This window comes from Orycteropus afer, unplaced genomic scaffold (genome assembly GCF_000298275.1).
Source record: "Orycteropus afer afer isolate SDZICR_OR568_19922 unplaced genomic scaffold, OryAfe1.0 scaffold00199, whole genome shotgun sequence".
In the NCBI taxonomy this organism is placed as follows: domain Eukaryota; kingdom Metazoa; phylum Chordata; class Mammalia; order Tubulidentata; family Orycteropodidae; genus Orycteropus; species Orycteropus afer.
The window spans coordinates 5,645,395-5,662,100 of NW_006921786.1; the positions used below are offsets into that span (position 1 = coordinate 5,645,395).

Sequence of the window (16,706 nt, forward strand, 5' to 3'; positions counted from 1 at the left end):
TGCTTCTAAGGAGCATTCCGGCTGTACTTCCTCCAAGATAGATTTCTTTGTTCTTCAAGCAGTCCACGGTGCGCTCAATATTTTTTGCCAAGACCACAATTTAAATACATCAATTCTTCCACAGTCTTCTTTACTCATTGTCCAGCTCTCCCATGCATATGAGTCTACTGAAAATACCATGGCATGGGTCAGGTGTACCTTAGTCTTCAAAGTGACATTTTTGTTTTTTAACACTTTAAAGAGGTCTTCTGCAGCAGATTTGCCTGATGCAATATGTTGTTTGATTTCTTGACTGCTGCTTCCATGGGCACTAATTATGGATCCAAGTAAAATAAAATCCTTGACAACTTCAATCTTTTCTCTGTTTATCACTATGTTGCTCATTGGTCCAGTTGGGAGGATTTTTGTTTTCTTTATGTTGAGATGTAATCTACACTAAAGGTCTTTGATCTATACTAAAGTCTTTGATCTTCATCAATGAGTGTTTCTTCAAGTCTTCTTCACTTTCAGTAAGCAACGTTGTGCCATCTACATATTGCAAGCTGTTAATGAATCTTTCTCCAATCCTCATGCTCTGTTCTTCATATAGTCCAATTTTTTGGATTATTTGCTCGGCATATGATTGAATAAGTATGGTGAAAGGATACAATCCGGATGCACACCTTTCTTTATTTTAAACCATTCCATATCTCCTTATTTTGCTCAAATGACTGCCACTTGCTGTAAGTATGGTTTCCTCATGAGTACAATTAAATTCCCATTCTTTGCAATGCTATCCATATTTTGTTATGATCCACATAGTTGAATATCTTTGCATAATCAATAATACTCAGGCAAACATATTTATGTATTTTTTGCTTTCAGCCAAGATCCATCTGACATCAGTAATGATATCCTTTGTTCCATGTCTTCTTCTAAATCCCACTTCAATTTCTGTCAATCCCCAGTCATTATACTGCTGCAACCATTTTTTAATTATTTTCAGCAAAATTTTACTTGCATGTGGTATTAATGATATCATTCAATAATTTCCAAATTCTGTTGGATCATCTTTCTATGGAATGGGCATAAATATGGATCTCTTGCAGTCAGTTGGCTATCTCCCATTATTTTTTGGCATAAACGAGTGAGTGCTTCTAGCCCTGCATCAATTTATTGGAACATCTCAGTGGGTATTCCATCACTTCCTGAAGCCTTGTTTTTTTTACCATTTCCTTCAGTGCACCTTGGACTTCTTCTTACAGTATCATCAAATCTTGATCATATGCTATGCCCTGAAATGGTTGGACACCACCCAGTTCTTTCTGGTACAGTGACTCTGTGTATTCCTTCCTCATCTTTGATGCTTCTTGCATCATTCAATATTTTTCCCATAACAAAAATCAAACCCACTGACTTCAAGTCAATTATTACTCACAGTGACCCTTTAGGACAGGGTAGCACTGCACCATAGGGTTTCCAATGTGGTAAATCTTTATGGAAGGATACTGTCTCATCTTTCTCCCATAAAGGAGCTGGTGGATAAAAACCACCAGCCTTTTTATTAGCAACTGAATGCTTTAGCCACTGTGCACCAGAGCCTTTTTTTTCCCCCTTAGAATGCTTCAGTATTGCCATGAAAGGCATGCATTTTGTCTTCAGTTCTTTCAACCTGAGAAATGCCCACCATATTCTTCCCTTTTGATTTTCTAACTCCAGGTCTTTTTGTATTTCATTATAATATATTACTTTGTCTTCTAAGGCTGCCCATTGAAATCTTCTGTTCAGCTCTCTTACTTCATCAATTCTTCCATTTGCTTTAGCTTCTCAAGAGCAAGTTTCAGAGTCTTTTCTAACACCCATTTTGGTCTTCTTTTCCTTTCTTGTCTTTTTAATGATCTTTCACTTTTTTCATGTATGATATCCTTGATGACATCCCACAACTCATCTGGTCTTTGATGTCCAATGTGTCAAATCTTTCTTCAGATGGTTGCTGAATTCAGGTGGGATATGCTCAAAGTCATATTTGGGTTTTCATGGACTTGTTTTAATTTTCTTCAGTTTCAACTTGAACTTGCATATGAGCAATTGATGGTTTGTTCTACAGTCAGCCTCTGGCCTTGTTCTGACCAATAATATTGAGCTCCTCTATCACCTCTTTCCACAGATGTAATCTACTTGTTTCCTGTGTATTCCATCTGGTGAGGTCCACATGTAGAGTCACCATTTATGTTGTTGATAAAAGGTATTTACAATGACTAAGTAATTGATCTTGAAAAATACTATCATGTGATCCTCAGCATCATTTCTATCACCAAAGCCATATTTTCTAACTACTGATTATTCTTCTTTGTTTCTATCTTTCACATTCCAATCACCTATAATGATCAATATATCTTGATTGTATGTTTGATCAGATTCAGACTGCAGAAGTTGGTAAAACTCTTCAGTTTTTTCATCTTTGGCTTTAGTGGTTGGTGTGTAAATTTGAATAGTGTTATTATTAACTGGCTTTCCTTGTTGGTGTATGGGTATTATATTATTTCTGCCAGCATTGTACTGTAAGGGGGATCTTGAAATGTTCTTTTTGACAATGAATGCAGTGCCATTCCTCTTCAATTTGTCATTCTTGGCATAGTAGACCATATGATTGTCTGATTCAAAAAGACCAAAACCAGTCTATTTCAGCTCCCTAATGTCTAGGATGGGAGCTCTGGTAGCATAGTGGCTAAGACACTTGCCTGCTAACCAGACGGCTGGTGGTTCAAACCCACCAGCCACTCCTCAGAAGGAAGATTGGGCAATCCTACTTCCGTAGTGATACTGCCTCAGAAACCCAAGGAGGGGTCGCTATGAGTCGGGTTTGACTCGACGGCACATAACAACAACAACAACAACGTCTAGGATATTGATTTTTATGCTTTCCTTTTTTCAACTGTCAATTCTCCTAATTCATACACCATATATCCTATGTTCTGATTATTAATGGATGTTTAAAGCTATTTCTTCTCATTTTGGGTTGTGCTACATCAGCAAATGAAGGTCTAGAAAGCTTTACTCAATCCACATCATGAAGACTGACTCTATTTTGAGAAGGCAGCTCTTTCCCAGTTGTATTTTGAATGCTTTCTAACCTAAGGAGCTCATCTTCCAGCATTATATCAGACAATATTTCCCTGGTATTTGTAGGATTTTCAGTGGCCATTTATTTTTCAGAAGTGGACCTGGCCATGTCTTTCTTCCTACTCTGTCTTAGCCTGGAAGCTCCACTGAAACCTGTCCACCATGGGTGACCCTGCTGGTATGTGAAATACCAGTGACATAGCTTCCAGCCTCATAGCAATATGCAAGTCACCACAGTATGGCAAACTGAAAGACAAGTGGTAATTCAAAAGAAAATTAAGCTCTAGAAAGCTTTACTCCATCCATGTCATTAAAGTCAACTCTACCTTGATGTTGTATCTCTTACCCAGTCATATTTTGAATGCCTTCCAACTTAAAGAGCTCATCTTTTGGCACTATGTCAGACATTGTTTCCCTGGTATTCGTAAGATTTTCAGTAGCCTTATTTCAGAAGTGAACTTGGCCATGTACTTCTTCCTAGTCCTTCTTAGTCTGGATGCTCTACTGAAATCTTCCCACTATGGGTGATCCTCCTGGTATCTGAAATACTGGTGGCATAGCTTCCAGCATCATAGCAAGCCACTATAGTTCATCAAACTCACAGATGAGTGGTGGGAGAAAGAGATAGAAGTAGATATATAGATGATATATAGATAAAAATGTTATAAATTGAAGTAAGAATCAATGTTAAAATAACAGTCCTATAGTCCCCTCCATGACATATAAGCAAAAGCAGTTTTTCATGTCCTAAATGGATAGCAGATATTTCAGTTTCCCAGTAAAGGACTCCTACCAAACAACAATAGCTTAAGCCCAGCTTATGATTCACTCAACTCTACAGTTTTGAAATTATGCGACTATTGGTGAATTTTGTTAATTGCAAGGAGGAAATAATCTACATTTCTTCTAAGATTATATATGAAGTGAAATTTTATTAATTGCTCTCAAAATATTTAATATTACATATTTCAAATCTGCAAAGTGCTCAGTCTCACTGTACTAAGAAAGTGTGATAGGAACCCAGAAGGCCTGATCAGTTTCAGTAAAGAGTGGGTTTGACAGCCAGCTGATACAGTGGTTTAGCTGAAAACCAGCATCCATCATGATTGGTTAGTGCCTGTGCTTTACCAGTTGTTACATATTCCTTATTTCTAAAGTAAGAGGATAGTAGAGGTCTTCACAAGGAGCTCTGGTGGCACAGTGGTTAAAGCATCTGGTTACTAACAGAAAGTCAGTAGTTGGAACCCACCAAGTGCTTCGCAGGAGAAAGATGAGGCAGTCTGCTTCCATAAAGATTTATAGCCTTGGAAACCCTATGGGAGAATAAAATGGGTGATGTCACAACAGAGTCAACAGAAATAAAAAGTATAATATCAGGATACTGTAAGAACTGTACTCCAACAAATTTGAAAACCTAGAAGAAATGGACAGATTTCTAGAAACACACTCCATACCTAAACTAATACAGACTGAGGTAGAAAATTTGAACACACCCATAAAAAAAAAGAAATTAAACAAGTCATTAAAAAAAATTTACCAAAAAAGTCCTGGCCCAGATGGTATCACTGGAGAATTATACCAACAATTCAGAGACAAGCTGACACCAATCCTACCCAAATTATTCCAAAACATAGAAAAGGATGGAGTCCTCCCAAATTCATTTATGAAGCAAGCATAACCCCGATACCAAAACCAGGCAAAGACACCACTAGAAAGGAAAACTACAGACCAATATCCCTCGTGAATGTAGATGCAAAATCTTCAACAAAATTCTAGCCAATAGACTCCAACAACATATAAAAAAAATACATCATGACCAAGTGGGACTCATACCAAGTATGTAAGAATGGTTCAACATTAGAAAAAACAATCAATGTAATCCATCACATAAGAAACAATAGGGGGCAATTCTACTCTGTTCTTTAAGGTCACTATGAGTCAGAATTGACTCAATGGCAGTGAGTTCAGTTTGGTTTGGTTTAGAGGGCTTCGCAAAGAAGAAAGCACGCAAGCTAGGGGAAAATAGGTTGCCCTATTGGCTTTATAGGATTCTTATAAGGCCAATGAGAGATTGCACAAGGACACTTGTTGAAAACTGTAAAATCCTGTGTAAGAGAAAGGGCTATCAATACAGGCACTGAGGGAATGTGTATCAAAGTTGAATAAAACATAATTCCTGCTCTCAAAGTGCCTACAGTCCAGTTGACATATAAGGGGCACCACTTGCCCTTATAGTGCTGTGTACAAGTAAGAAAGAGGTGCCTCAAAGGAATTGAGTGGATAGTTTTGCAAAGATGGTATAGACACATGGCCAACAAGCACAGGAAAAGATGCTCAACATCATTAGTCACTGTTGTTGTTATGTTCCGTCAAGTTGGACCCAATTCATAGCGACCCCTCCTTGGGTTGCTGAGGCAGTATCACTACGGAAATAGATTGCCCAATTTTCTTTCCGAGGAGTGGCTGGTGGGTTTGAACTGCCAGCCTTCTGGTTAGCAGTCAAATGCCTTAGGCACTACACCACCAGAGCTCCTTTAGAGCAATGTAAATCAAAACCACAATGAGATATCACTTCATACCCATTGGGGTGGCTATAATTTTTTTAAAAAATGAAGTGTAATGTATTGGCAAGGATGTGGGAAAATTGGAAGCCTCACACACTGCTGGTGGGAATGTTAAGTGGGGCACTCACTTTAGAAAACAGTTTGGAAGTTCCTCAACAAGTTAAGAAAAGAGTTATGTTGTTGTTGTTTTTATGTGCTGTTGAGTTGGACCCGCCTCATAACAACCCCTCCTTGGGTTTCCGAGGCAGTATCACTACGGAAGTAGATTGCCCCATCTTCCTTCGGAGGAGTGGCTGATGGGTTTGAACGGCCAGCCTTCTGGTTAGCAGTCAAGTGCCTTAGGCATTATGCTACCATAGCTCCTAGAGTTCCTATAGAGTTCCTATCAACTTGATAGAATTTTTTTTAAAAGTATATCATGGTGTGGAATTGCTGGGTCATATAGAGTTACTATATAATCCAGCAATTCCACTCCATGATATACTTTAAAAAAAAACTCTATCAAGTTGATTCCTACTCATAGTAACCCTATAGGACAGAGTAGAACTGCCCCATAGAGTTTTTAAGGCTTTCATCTTTACAGAAGCAGACTGCCACATCTTTCTCCCACCAAGCAGCTGATAGCTTTGAACCACCAACTTTTCAGTCAGCAGCTAAGCAGTTAATCACTGTGCCACCAGGACTCCTTCCAAGATTTATATCCAAAAGAATTGAAAACAGGTGCTCAAACAAAAACATGTACATGGCTATTGAAAGCAACATTATTCATAATAGCCAAAAGATTAAAATAATCCAAATGTCCATCCACTGATAATGGATAAACAAGCTGAGTGTATCTATAATATTCTATATGGAATATTGTTGTTGTTGTTGTTGTTATGTGCCATCGAGTTGGACCTGACTCATGGCGACCCCTCCTTGGGTTTTTGATGCAGTATCACTACAGAAGTAGATTGCCCAACCTTCCTTCTGAGGAGTGGCTGGTGGGTTTGAACCGCCAGCCTTCTGGTTAGCAATCAAGTGCCTTAGCCACTATGCTACCAGAGCTCCCATATGGAATATTATTCAGCCATAAAAGGAATGAAGTATATAGATACATGTGACAATATGGATGAACCTTGAAAATACACTAAGTCAAAGAAGCCAGACACAAAAGGTCACATACCATATGATTCTCTTTATACGTAATATCCAGAATAGTCAAATCTATAGAGATGGAAAGTGGATGAGTGATTACCTGGGGCTGGGGAAAAGAGAAAATGGGGAATGACTGCTTAACAGATATGGGGTTTCTTTTGGGAAAAAAAAAAGAAAGAAAGAAAGAAAGAAAACTCACTGCCATCGAGTCGTCTCTGACTCATAGGGGCCCCTCCTGTGTTTACGAGGCAGTATCTCTATGAAAGTATATTGCCCAATCTTCCTTCCAAGGAGTGACTGGTGGGTTTGAACCGCCAGCCTTCTGGTTAGCAGTCAAATGCCTTAGGCACTACACCGCCATATTCTGGAAAAAGATAGCAATGATTGTTGTGCAACATAATGAATGTAGTAAATGCCACTAAAGTGTATACTTTAAAATGGTTCAAAGGTGAATTTTATGTTATGTGTATTTACAATTTAAAAAAAAAAAAAGAAAGCTATCCCTTCCCCAGGTGGCCACAGCCTCCCATGAGTGTGTGTCACTTAGGGAGCAGAGTGAGAACTGGATTACAACCTCTCCCCATAATCTCAACAACATATGCTAAGTTGTGACCATGATCATGCACCCTCAAAATGCTACATGAAAAGTGCAGATGGAGAAGGAGACATCAATGTGGGTTAGAAAGAGCTTCCCAGGTGAGCCTGGGTTTGAGCTGGCCATAGTGTATAAGCAGTGGAGGCCAAGTTCCAAATGAGCAGAAAACTATTCAGAAAAGAGGCAAAAGGTATAAACTATTGGGGAGGGGGGGTAGGTTTAGGAAATTTGGTGAACTGCCTTCCTTGGCAAACTAGAGATTGGACTTCACTGTGCAGGTCAGAATAGGCAAGTGCTTTGTGGGCTGATGGGGCTGCTTGGCAGACCCAAGTTTGTGTGCATATTTGAGTCTGAATGCCTTCAGGAAGACATGCACACTCTGGCCACTGACTGACCCCAACTCCCTCTGGCATTATACTAACTTGGTCCACATATTTATTCCTGGGTTTTCTAGCACTGGAATTTGGATTTACAAATCTCTGTTTTAAGTCCTTAGCAGGCACAAACATTTTGCTGTTAATCAAAAGGTCGGGGCACCTACCTAGTGCCACTACAGAAAAAAAAAAAAAAAAAAAAGGCCTGGCAATCTGCTTCTGTCCAAAACTGTATGAAGCAGTTCTACTCTGTAACACATAGGCAGCCATGAATTAGACTCAACTCACTGCCGATGGGTTTGGGTTTTGTGTTTTTGTTTTTTGCTGATTTAGAAAGATGAATAAGGAGCTTTGGTGGCGTGGTAGATAAGGCATTTGGATGTTAACCAGAAGGTCAGTGGTTTAAACCCACCAGCTCCTCCATGAAAGGAAGATGGGGTAATCTACTTCCATAAAGATTTACAGCCTCAGAAACCCAATGGGGTCGACATGAGTCAGAATCGACTCAATGGCAGTGAGTTCAAGACAGATGAATATGCTCCCCTTCTGTTGGCCATGCACTTCTGAAATGATATTAATACTGTATTGTCCTTTGGTGGTGCAAAATATTAACTCACTTGGCTACTAATTGGAAGGTTGGAAGATCAAGACAACTCAGTGGTACTTAGAAAGAAAGTCCTAATGATCTATTTCCAAAAAAATTGCCACTGAAAATCCTATGGAGCACAGTTCATCTCTGACACACATGGGGTCACCTGAGTTGGAGCCAACTGGAAAGCAACTGATTTTATTAATAATACAAGATTCATATCTCCTGAAGGAGCCTAAGTGGCACACTGATTAGCACTTGGCAGCTAAAAGAAGGGTCAGCAGTTAGACCCCACCAATCACTCTGTGAGAGAAAGATGAGAAAGTCTACTTCTATAAAGATTACAGCCTTGGAAACCCTATGGAGCAATTCTACTCTGTCCTATGGGGTTGCTAACTTGACAGCAATGGGATTTTTTTTGTTTTGTTTGATTGTCTTTAGCCCCTGGGATGAAAAAAAATGAATGTATGTATTTACATGTATTTAGTTGTCTCTTTGTCCTCACTATCCTAATCAGGGAAAGTAATCTAATTTTGGTACCTTCTTTTTTCTTTTCCTAAACAATCCCTACAGTGCAACAGCTCTCCCACTTCCTCCCTGTGGTCACCTTCTCCTTTGCCCTCTTTCCTATGTATTCCCACCCTCTGATCTATCTCCTTGTGCAAATACCACCCCTATGATCTCCCATGGTTGACTGTTCCAAGGATTGTACCTACCTGGTATAAATGTTCACTCTGTATATCTGTCTATTGTTTGGCTGGAAGTCAAGGGATTGAGCTCAGTTCCAGGCCTAAAGAGTAACTAGGGGCCATAAACTCCCTGTCGTCAGTCGAATCCAACTCATAGCGACCCCTCCTTGGGTTTCCAAGGGGGTATCTCTACGGAAGTAGATTGCCCAATCTTCCTTCCGAGGAGTGGCTGGTGGGTTTGAACCACCAGCCTTCTGGTTAGCAGTCAAATGTCTTAGGCATTACACCACCAGGGCTCCTACCTAGGGGCCATAGTCCCGGAACTTTCACCAGTCTCCATCAGACCAGTAAGGCCAGTCTTCTCTATGATTTTTCTGTTCCACATTTTTCTCCTACTCTATCTCCTACACTGATCCTTTTCCTAGTGGTTGACATTGGTAACTGGGAACCATCTAGTTCTGGCTCCAATGTCATGTAGGCTGAGGTTCACATGGTCCACTAATCCCTTGGACTAATTGTCTCCATTCATCTTTGATTTTCTTCATTCTTCTTTGCCGCAGATGAGGAGATACCAACCGTTGCATCTTAGATGGACACTTGCAAGCTTGTAATACCCTAGTTACTACTCACCAAAGTAGGATGTAAAACTGTGTTTTTGTGTAGTATGTTATGCCAATTGACTTTAATGTCCCCCGCAACCATGGTCCTGAGCCCACAGGCCCAACAACTCAGTCCATCAAGATGATTGACTGTGGCTAAGAAGTTATCATAGCTTTGTCCCCTGTTGTTGTTGTTGTCACATGCTGTCCGTCAAGTCAGTCCCGACTCATAGCAACCCCTCCCTGGGTTTCTGAGGCAGTATCACTACGGAAGTAGATTGCCCCATCTTCCTTCTGAGGAGTGGCTGAAGGGTTTGAACCGCCAGCCTTCTGGTTAGCAGTCAAGTGCCTTAGGCACTATGCTACCAGAGCTCCCCTGTTGTTCTACTTATATGGACATTCATATAGCACATACAAACATATATGTAGAAATGCCAAACCCATATATGTCCATGAACATATTCCTCTTCGTCTAGACATACCTGATTATTCAGCCTGCCTACCTATGTATCTACCCATAGATTTATGTTTGTTATTACTTATGCGGTATTGGGTATGTAAAAGTGCTTATCTTTGTTGTCTGTACCTCTTTGGTACTTTGAGGAATGCTTAGAGTCCCTGAGCTAAGGCAACATGAGGGGAAAACTCAATCCCTCACGTAGCTGCTAGACTGCAGTCCCTGTCCTTCTCCAGACAAGGCAAGGCAAGGGCAGGGTAGAAACAGAAGCTAAACTGGAGCAGTGCAGGGCAGAGCTGGTGGTGGATGCCCTGTGGAGATTCTCCAGGTGCAGGTGAGAAAGACTAACTAGACCACTGATCAATGACTGAGTAGAACAGAAGCTGCCAATGCACGGTAATACTTGGGTTCATTATTCATTAGTCTCCAGGAAGAAGCCTCTTGAAGAAAAGAAAAGTGCCTTCAGGGGTGCAAAGTGCTGAGTCAGAGAAAAATAAGTTGTAGGCTCCTTTGGAAAATATCACAATGAGATGTGTATTTTGCGGTTGAAATGCGAAAGCAGCCAGTATGTGTCTGCCAACTATTCAGGAGCTCTCTCTTGTGGACACATTTGTTACCACACTTTCTCTCTACCGTTTCCCAAAACCCTCAAAAAATCTTGTCATGACATCTATTTGTTTCATTGCAACCTTTTTTTAAAAAAAAGAGTTTGAAAATTAATATTGTTTAGCTGATTAATGTATATATGTACTTCTTTCTAATGTATAGAGGACTTTTGATTTTGGAATATTAAAATAGAAATAGGTATAGTTACAGACTCAACAGCAACTAACAACATAGATACAGATGTCTATAACAACTAACAACATAGATATAGATATAGATGTTGTTAGTTGTCATCAAGTCAGCTCCAACTCATAGCGACTTTATATATGACAGAATGAAATTTTTCCCAGTCCTGTTTCATTTTCATGATCATTGGAATGTTTGATTCTACTGTTGCAGCTATTGTGTGTCTTCCAGCCTAAGGGGACTCAACTTCCAGGACTGTATTACAACATTCTGTTGTCACCCATAAGATTTTCATTGGCTAATTTTCTGAAATACATTGCCAGGCCATTCTTCCTAGTATGTTTTAGCCTGGAAGCGCCACTGAAACCTGTCCATTATGGGTGACCTTGCTGTTATTTGAAATATGTGTGTAGCTCTTAAATTCATAGCAACTTGCAAGCCACCACAGTACGACAAACTGACAGATGTTTATACATATATATATAGAATATCTACCTATATATGTATGTATATATATATACTATATATACTATTTGTATACTTTATAGATACACTATTTATATACCACATAGATACAGTACACACACACACACACAAACATACATGTATCACTGCCGTCGAGTCAGAGCCAACTCATAGTGACCTCTCCTTGGGTTTCTGAGGTGGTATTACTATGGAAGTAGAGTATATACTGCCTCAGAAACCCAATGGGAGTTGCTATAAGTCAAATCAACTCAATGGCAGTGAGATTGGTTTTTTGGTTATATACAAACTAAATTCACTGCCATCAAGTGGATTCTGACACATAGTGACTCCATTTGGGTTTCCAAGGTGGTTAATCTTTATGGAAGTAGATTGCCCAGTCTTCCTTCTGCAGAGTGGCTGATGGCTTTGAACAGCCAGCCTTCTGATTAGCAGTCACATGCCTTAGGCACTATACCACAGGAGCTCTTTATATACTATATATATATATATATATATATATATATATATGCATACATACAATGCAACAACACAATGGCACTGCCATTGAGTCGGATCCGACTCGTAGCGACCCCTTCTTGGGTCTCCAAAGCGATATCACTACAGAAGTAGATTGCCCAACCTTCCTTCGGAGGAGTGGCTGGTGGGTTTGAACTGCCTGCCTTCTGGTTAGCAGTCAAATGCCTTAGGCACTATACCACCAGAGCTCCTGTGTTGTTGTTATGTGCCCTTGAGTCAGACCTGACTCATAGTGACCCTTCCTTGGGTTTCCAAGGCAGTATCACTACAGAAGTAGATTGCCCAACCTTCCTTCCAAGGAGTGGCTAGTAGGTTTGAACTACCAGCCCTCTAGTATACACACACACACACATACACACAATTGAGTTGCTTCTGACACATAAACACCTAATATGACAAAGTAAAACTGCCTCATAGGGTTTCCTAGGCAATAAAATCTTTATGGGAGCAGATTGCCAGTTCTTTTCTCCTAAGCAGTAGTAGTAGGTTCAAACCACTGACATTTCCATTAACAGTCAAACACTTAACCATTGTGCCACCAGAGCTCACTCTCCCTATATATATGTTTGTGTGTATATGGACACACACACACAACTGTTCATTGATATCTGTTTCTCAATTATTTAAATATTATCTTTTATACTCCATATATTGATCACCTACTTAGAAAGTCAAGAATATTTTCCCCAACTTGCAGATATGAGAAGTAAAATTAAGTGGTTGGGCCACAGTCAAAAAATTAATAAGTGGTAGAAAGGTTTGTCTTAACTTCTTACCCTGAATCTTTAACTTCCTTCAAAGTGTCCAAATCATCCTCCATAATGGATATCTGAAGAACCTCTGGTGTCACAGTGCCTAAGGCATTTGACTGCTAACCAGAAGTTGGCAGTTCAAACTCACCAGCCACTCTATGGAAGGAAGATGGGACAATATGCTTCCATAAAGATTTACCACCTCAGAAACCCAATGGGGGTCCCTGTGAGTCAGAATCAACTTGATGGTAGTGAGTTTGGTTTTTTTGGAATGGGTAATTTCTAAAAATGGCTCCAGTGGGTGGCCAGATCAGGGGTAAATTATCGTTAGTTCTGAGAGTGTTACTTCCTGATCATATGTCAGAATTTTGAGGTTGGAGGATAGACAGGAAGAGTCTATCTAACTTTTTTGGCCCAAAACAACAGAGACCAGCATTCCGGGTTTTCAAATACAATCTTACTATCATGTAAGCCTATTATTAAGTCACTTTAGGAAGTGTTTAACTAAACGTGATTCCATGTATACATATGAAAGAACGTATGAATAAACCATAAAACCTGAGCACATCTTTTATTAGCCATTAGTTGGTTGGGGTTAGGAAAGTGCATTCATTGAACAGTCTTACAACCCATTCTCTATGCTGGCAAGTAAAAATTCCTGGAGCTACTTCCAAGATTCCTGAGATTTCCAAGATGCATTTATAGTAGAGTTGTTCATTTATACAATGCATATTTAGTCCTAGGATCTCTCTGTGCTTCATGCCTTTGCTGTATTTTGGGGATTGTATTTCTGGGGTGAAAAATGCCTATCATACCAAACTTCTTCATAGTATATCCATGATGCCAAGATATTCCCATCTATCTCCTAAGCACATTCCATATCCTCATCCTCTTCATAGTCCAAGTCCTTGAGTGACAGTAAGAACCGCCACAAAAAGCCCAAGGACCCCAAGCCGAAGGTGAAGAAGCTCAAGTATCACCAGTATATCCCCCCAGACCAGAAGGCCGAGAAGTCGCCCCCACCCATGGACTCGGCCTATGCCCGGCTACTCCAGCAGCAGCAGCTCTTCCTGCAGCTCCAGATTCTCAGCCAGCAGCAGCAGCACCGCTTCAACTACTCTGGGGTCCACCAGGCTCAGCTCAAGTAAGTCAGGCAAGCTAGAGGCAGTAGCTATGGGCAGAGGTGGAGAAAGGCTTGTCTCTATCTGCAGCACCCTGGCCAGCACCTTGTTACCCAGAGAGTCTCAAATTACACCATATCCTTATCCAATATGTTCAGAATATGGTTCTGTTTAGAGACCATGCACACTTTTGCAGGTACATAAGGCCAGGAGAAGGCACGTAAATCAATGTTCCTGGTAAGAGGTCTCTTTGGGAAACAGGAATGTTTGTCTGAGCATTGCCAAATTGAATGGTGGATCAGAGAGGAGAAACTGTCTAAGAATGTAATGTTAGAATTGTGAATGATTCCAATATTGGCCATAGGTCATGACTTGGCTCAGCACCTAGGGGGTGGGAAGCAGTAGAGCTGAACGACTGAATGGCAACTTCAAAGACTGACTCCTGAGCCCAGGTTTTGTGACCACATTGTTAGGTCATCTTTTAAATAGTCAGTCTCCCCAACTATAAAGAAGAGATATGGATTCCCTCATCTGCCTCTGTCCTTAGAGCGTATTGACTATCATACCGAGTGCTGAGCACAAACCAGCTTTACACAGTCTGCACATGCTCTCCCAGTGCAGTGAATCTGGTAAACCATTGGCTGGCATGTACTTTTCCCTAACCCATAGTCTCCACCGCTCCCTCTTGTCTACTCAAAACTAAGATGAAGTGTCACTTGCCACTTGCCCTCTAGCCCACACTGTTTTCTTCACCCTATCTGCCTGACCCTTGTAAACAATTTCTGATCAAGCTCTCAATGAAAGTTACCACACATATATTTGACAATACTTTTTGATCATGATTTGGATGAAAGTCTACAGAGTAAGTTCACTTTCCATACAACAATTCACATACACTTTGTCTTATGACATTGACTATAATTTACTGCAATGCAGCAGCTCCCCTCCCACTTCCTCCCAATAGTTACCTCTTCCCTGTGTCCTTCCCTCCATGCACTTCTGCCCCCTGAGCTGTCTCACTGTGCATACACAGTCCATCTATTCTCCCATGATTGTTCTCTCCAAGGAGTGCATCCACCTCAGGTAAATGTTCAACTCAGATGCTTGTCTTTTGTTTAGCTGGAAGCCACAGGTACAGGTTCAGTTCCAGACCTGAAGGGCAGCTAGGGACAATAGTCTCAGTGGTTCCACCAGGCTACATCAGACCAGCAAACCTTGTCCTCCCCTTTCTTTTTCCCCAAATGATTTTGAGTTTTGTTCCACATTGTTCTCCCTCTCTATTCAGGATCTCCTACATAGATCCCCCTCCGAGGGCTGACAGTGGTAGCCGGGCACCATCTAGTTCTTCTGGTCTCATAGTCATATAGGCTGTGGATTGCATGGTGTACCAGTAGCTAGGACTAATTCTTCCCATGAATCTTTGGTTGTCTTCATTCTTCTTTGCTCTGGACAAGGAGAGACCCATCGTTGCTTCTAAATGGCTGCTTGCAAGCTTTTAAGATTCCAGTCACTACTTGCCAAAGTAGGAGGTAGAACAATGTTTTGTATAGTATGTTATGCCGATTGAGCTTGATGTCCCTTGTGACTATGGTCCCAAGCCCACAGATTCAACTACTTGCTCCCTCTGGGTAGCTGGCTGTGCCCAAGAAGTGACTACAACCTTGTCCCTTGTCAGCTCTACCATACACCTGGGAATTCTTACAGAACATACAAATACACTTTTAGAACCATTGCCTACCAACCCTATTCATGGTCTTGAGTGCACTCCCCACTGCATAGACATACCTAATAGTTCAGCTTGTCCACTCATCTATCCACCTGTATAACTATGTTTTCCTTCACTGACAGTGCAGTACTGTATGTGAAGAGGGTTCATCTTTGTTGTCTGCACCTCCCATGTACCTCTATATGTCTTCCTCTTCCTCAATGCGACCATGTTGACCACTCATATTTGGTACATTGCCCTTCTCTGCACCAAAATCAATACTTACCTCAACTTATCTAACAATGTTCCCTCCCCTTCCCTCCCACCCCTGGCAACCAACAAAGAAAATTTCCTTCCATATATAAACCTTTCCTTTACTTTCACAATAATGGACTAATACAATATTTGTCCTTCTGTGATTGACTTATTTGTCAGCATAATTATTTGACAATATTTTAAGTACTCCTTTTTCTCTGTTTTTCAGGGAAACGAATGAACAGATGGTCAGAAATTCAAACACTTCTTCAACACCACTGAGCAACACTCCTTTGTCTCCTGTCAAAAACAATTTTTCTGCACAAACTGGTGTCTCTTCTTTCCAGCCAGGCCCACTCCCATCAAATCTGGATGATCTGAAGGTATAGAATTAGACATGATTTTCTTAAAAAAAAAAAACTTCAGCCGTATGTTGTTAGCAACCACATTGCCAACTCATTTCTTGAGTAAAACAGTGGGAGGGGTGAAGAGTTGGGAGTGACTCACATGGGTGACAGAAGTTTCTGCTGTTGTGATTGAGAACCCTCACAGAGCAGAGACCACAGTCTCCCAGTTCCACTCTTTTACTGGCTATGCCATTTGGGGCTCATTTTTTAATTTTCTGAGTCTCAGATTCCTCATTTACAAAAATGAGTTCTTATGAGAATAAATGGAGTAATAGACAAGAAAGAACTTAGCACAGAGTAGATGCTCCATAAATATGAGATCAGTATATGCTTCTAGAAGGCTCTAAGTCAGTGGTGCCCCTTCTGTGCAGGACTTTTGTTAATCTCTGGTGAAACAAGAAAAGTCAAAACCATGTAAAGAGCTTTTCATAAATGTCATAAGTGTCTTCAACATACACACCTTTGTTGTATATATCAGGAGTATGTATTTCCATCTAATATATTTTTAATGCATTTTATTGAAATATAATTTATGTACAGTGAAATACACAAAACTAAAGTGACAT

The 16,706-nt window shown here is 40.5% G+C and overlaps 1 protein-coding gene across 1 annotated transcript in view; it reads left to right on the forward strand.

Moving 5' to 3' along the window:
• The window catches only part of MYOCD (myocardin), a 101,690-nt gene that overhangs the window by 51,855 nt on the left and 33,129 nt on the right, over window positions 1–16,706 (forward strand). The window contains exons 7-8 of the mRNA XM_007948055.1: window positions 13,552–13,796; window positions 15,963–16,116. Coding sequence (XP_007946246.1) covers window positions 13,552–13,796; window positions 15,963–16,116 — 399 coding nt within the window. The remainder of the gene's footprint in view (window positions 1–13,551; window positions 13,797–15,962; window positions 16,117–16,706) is intronic.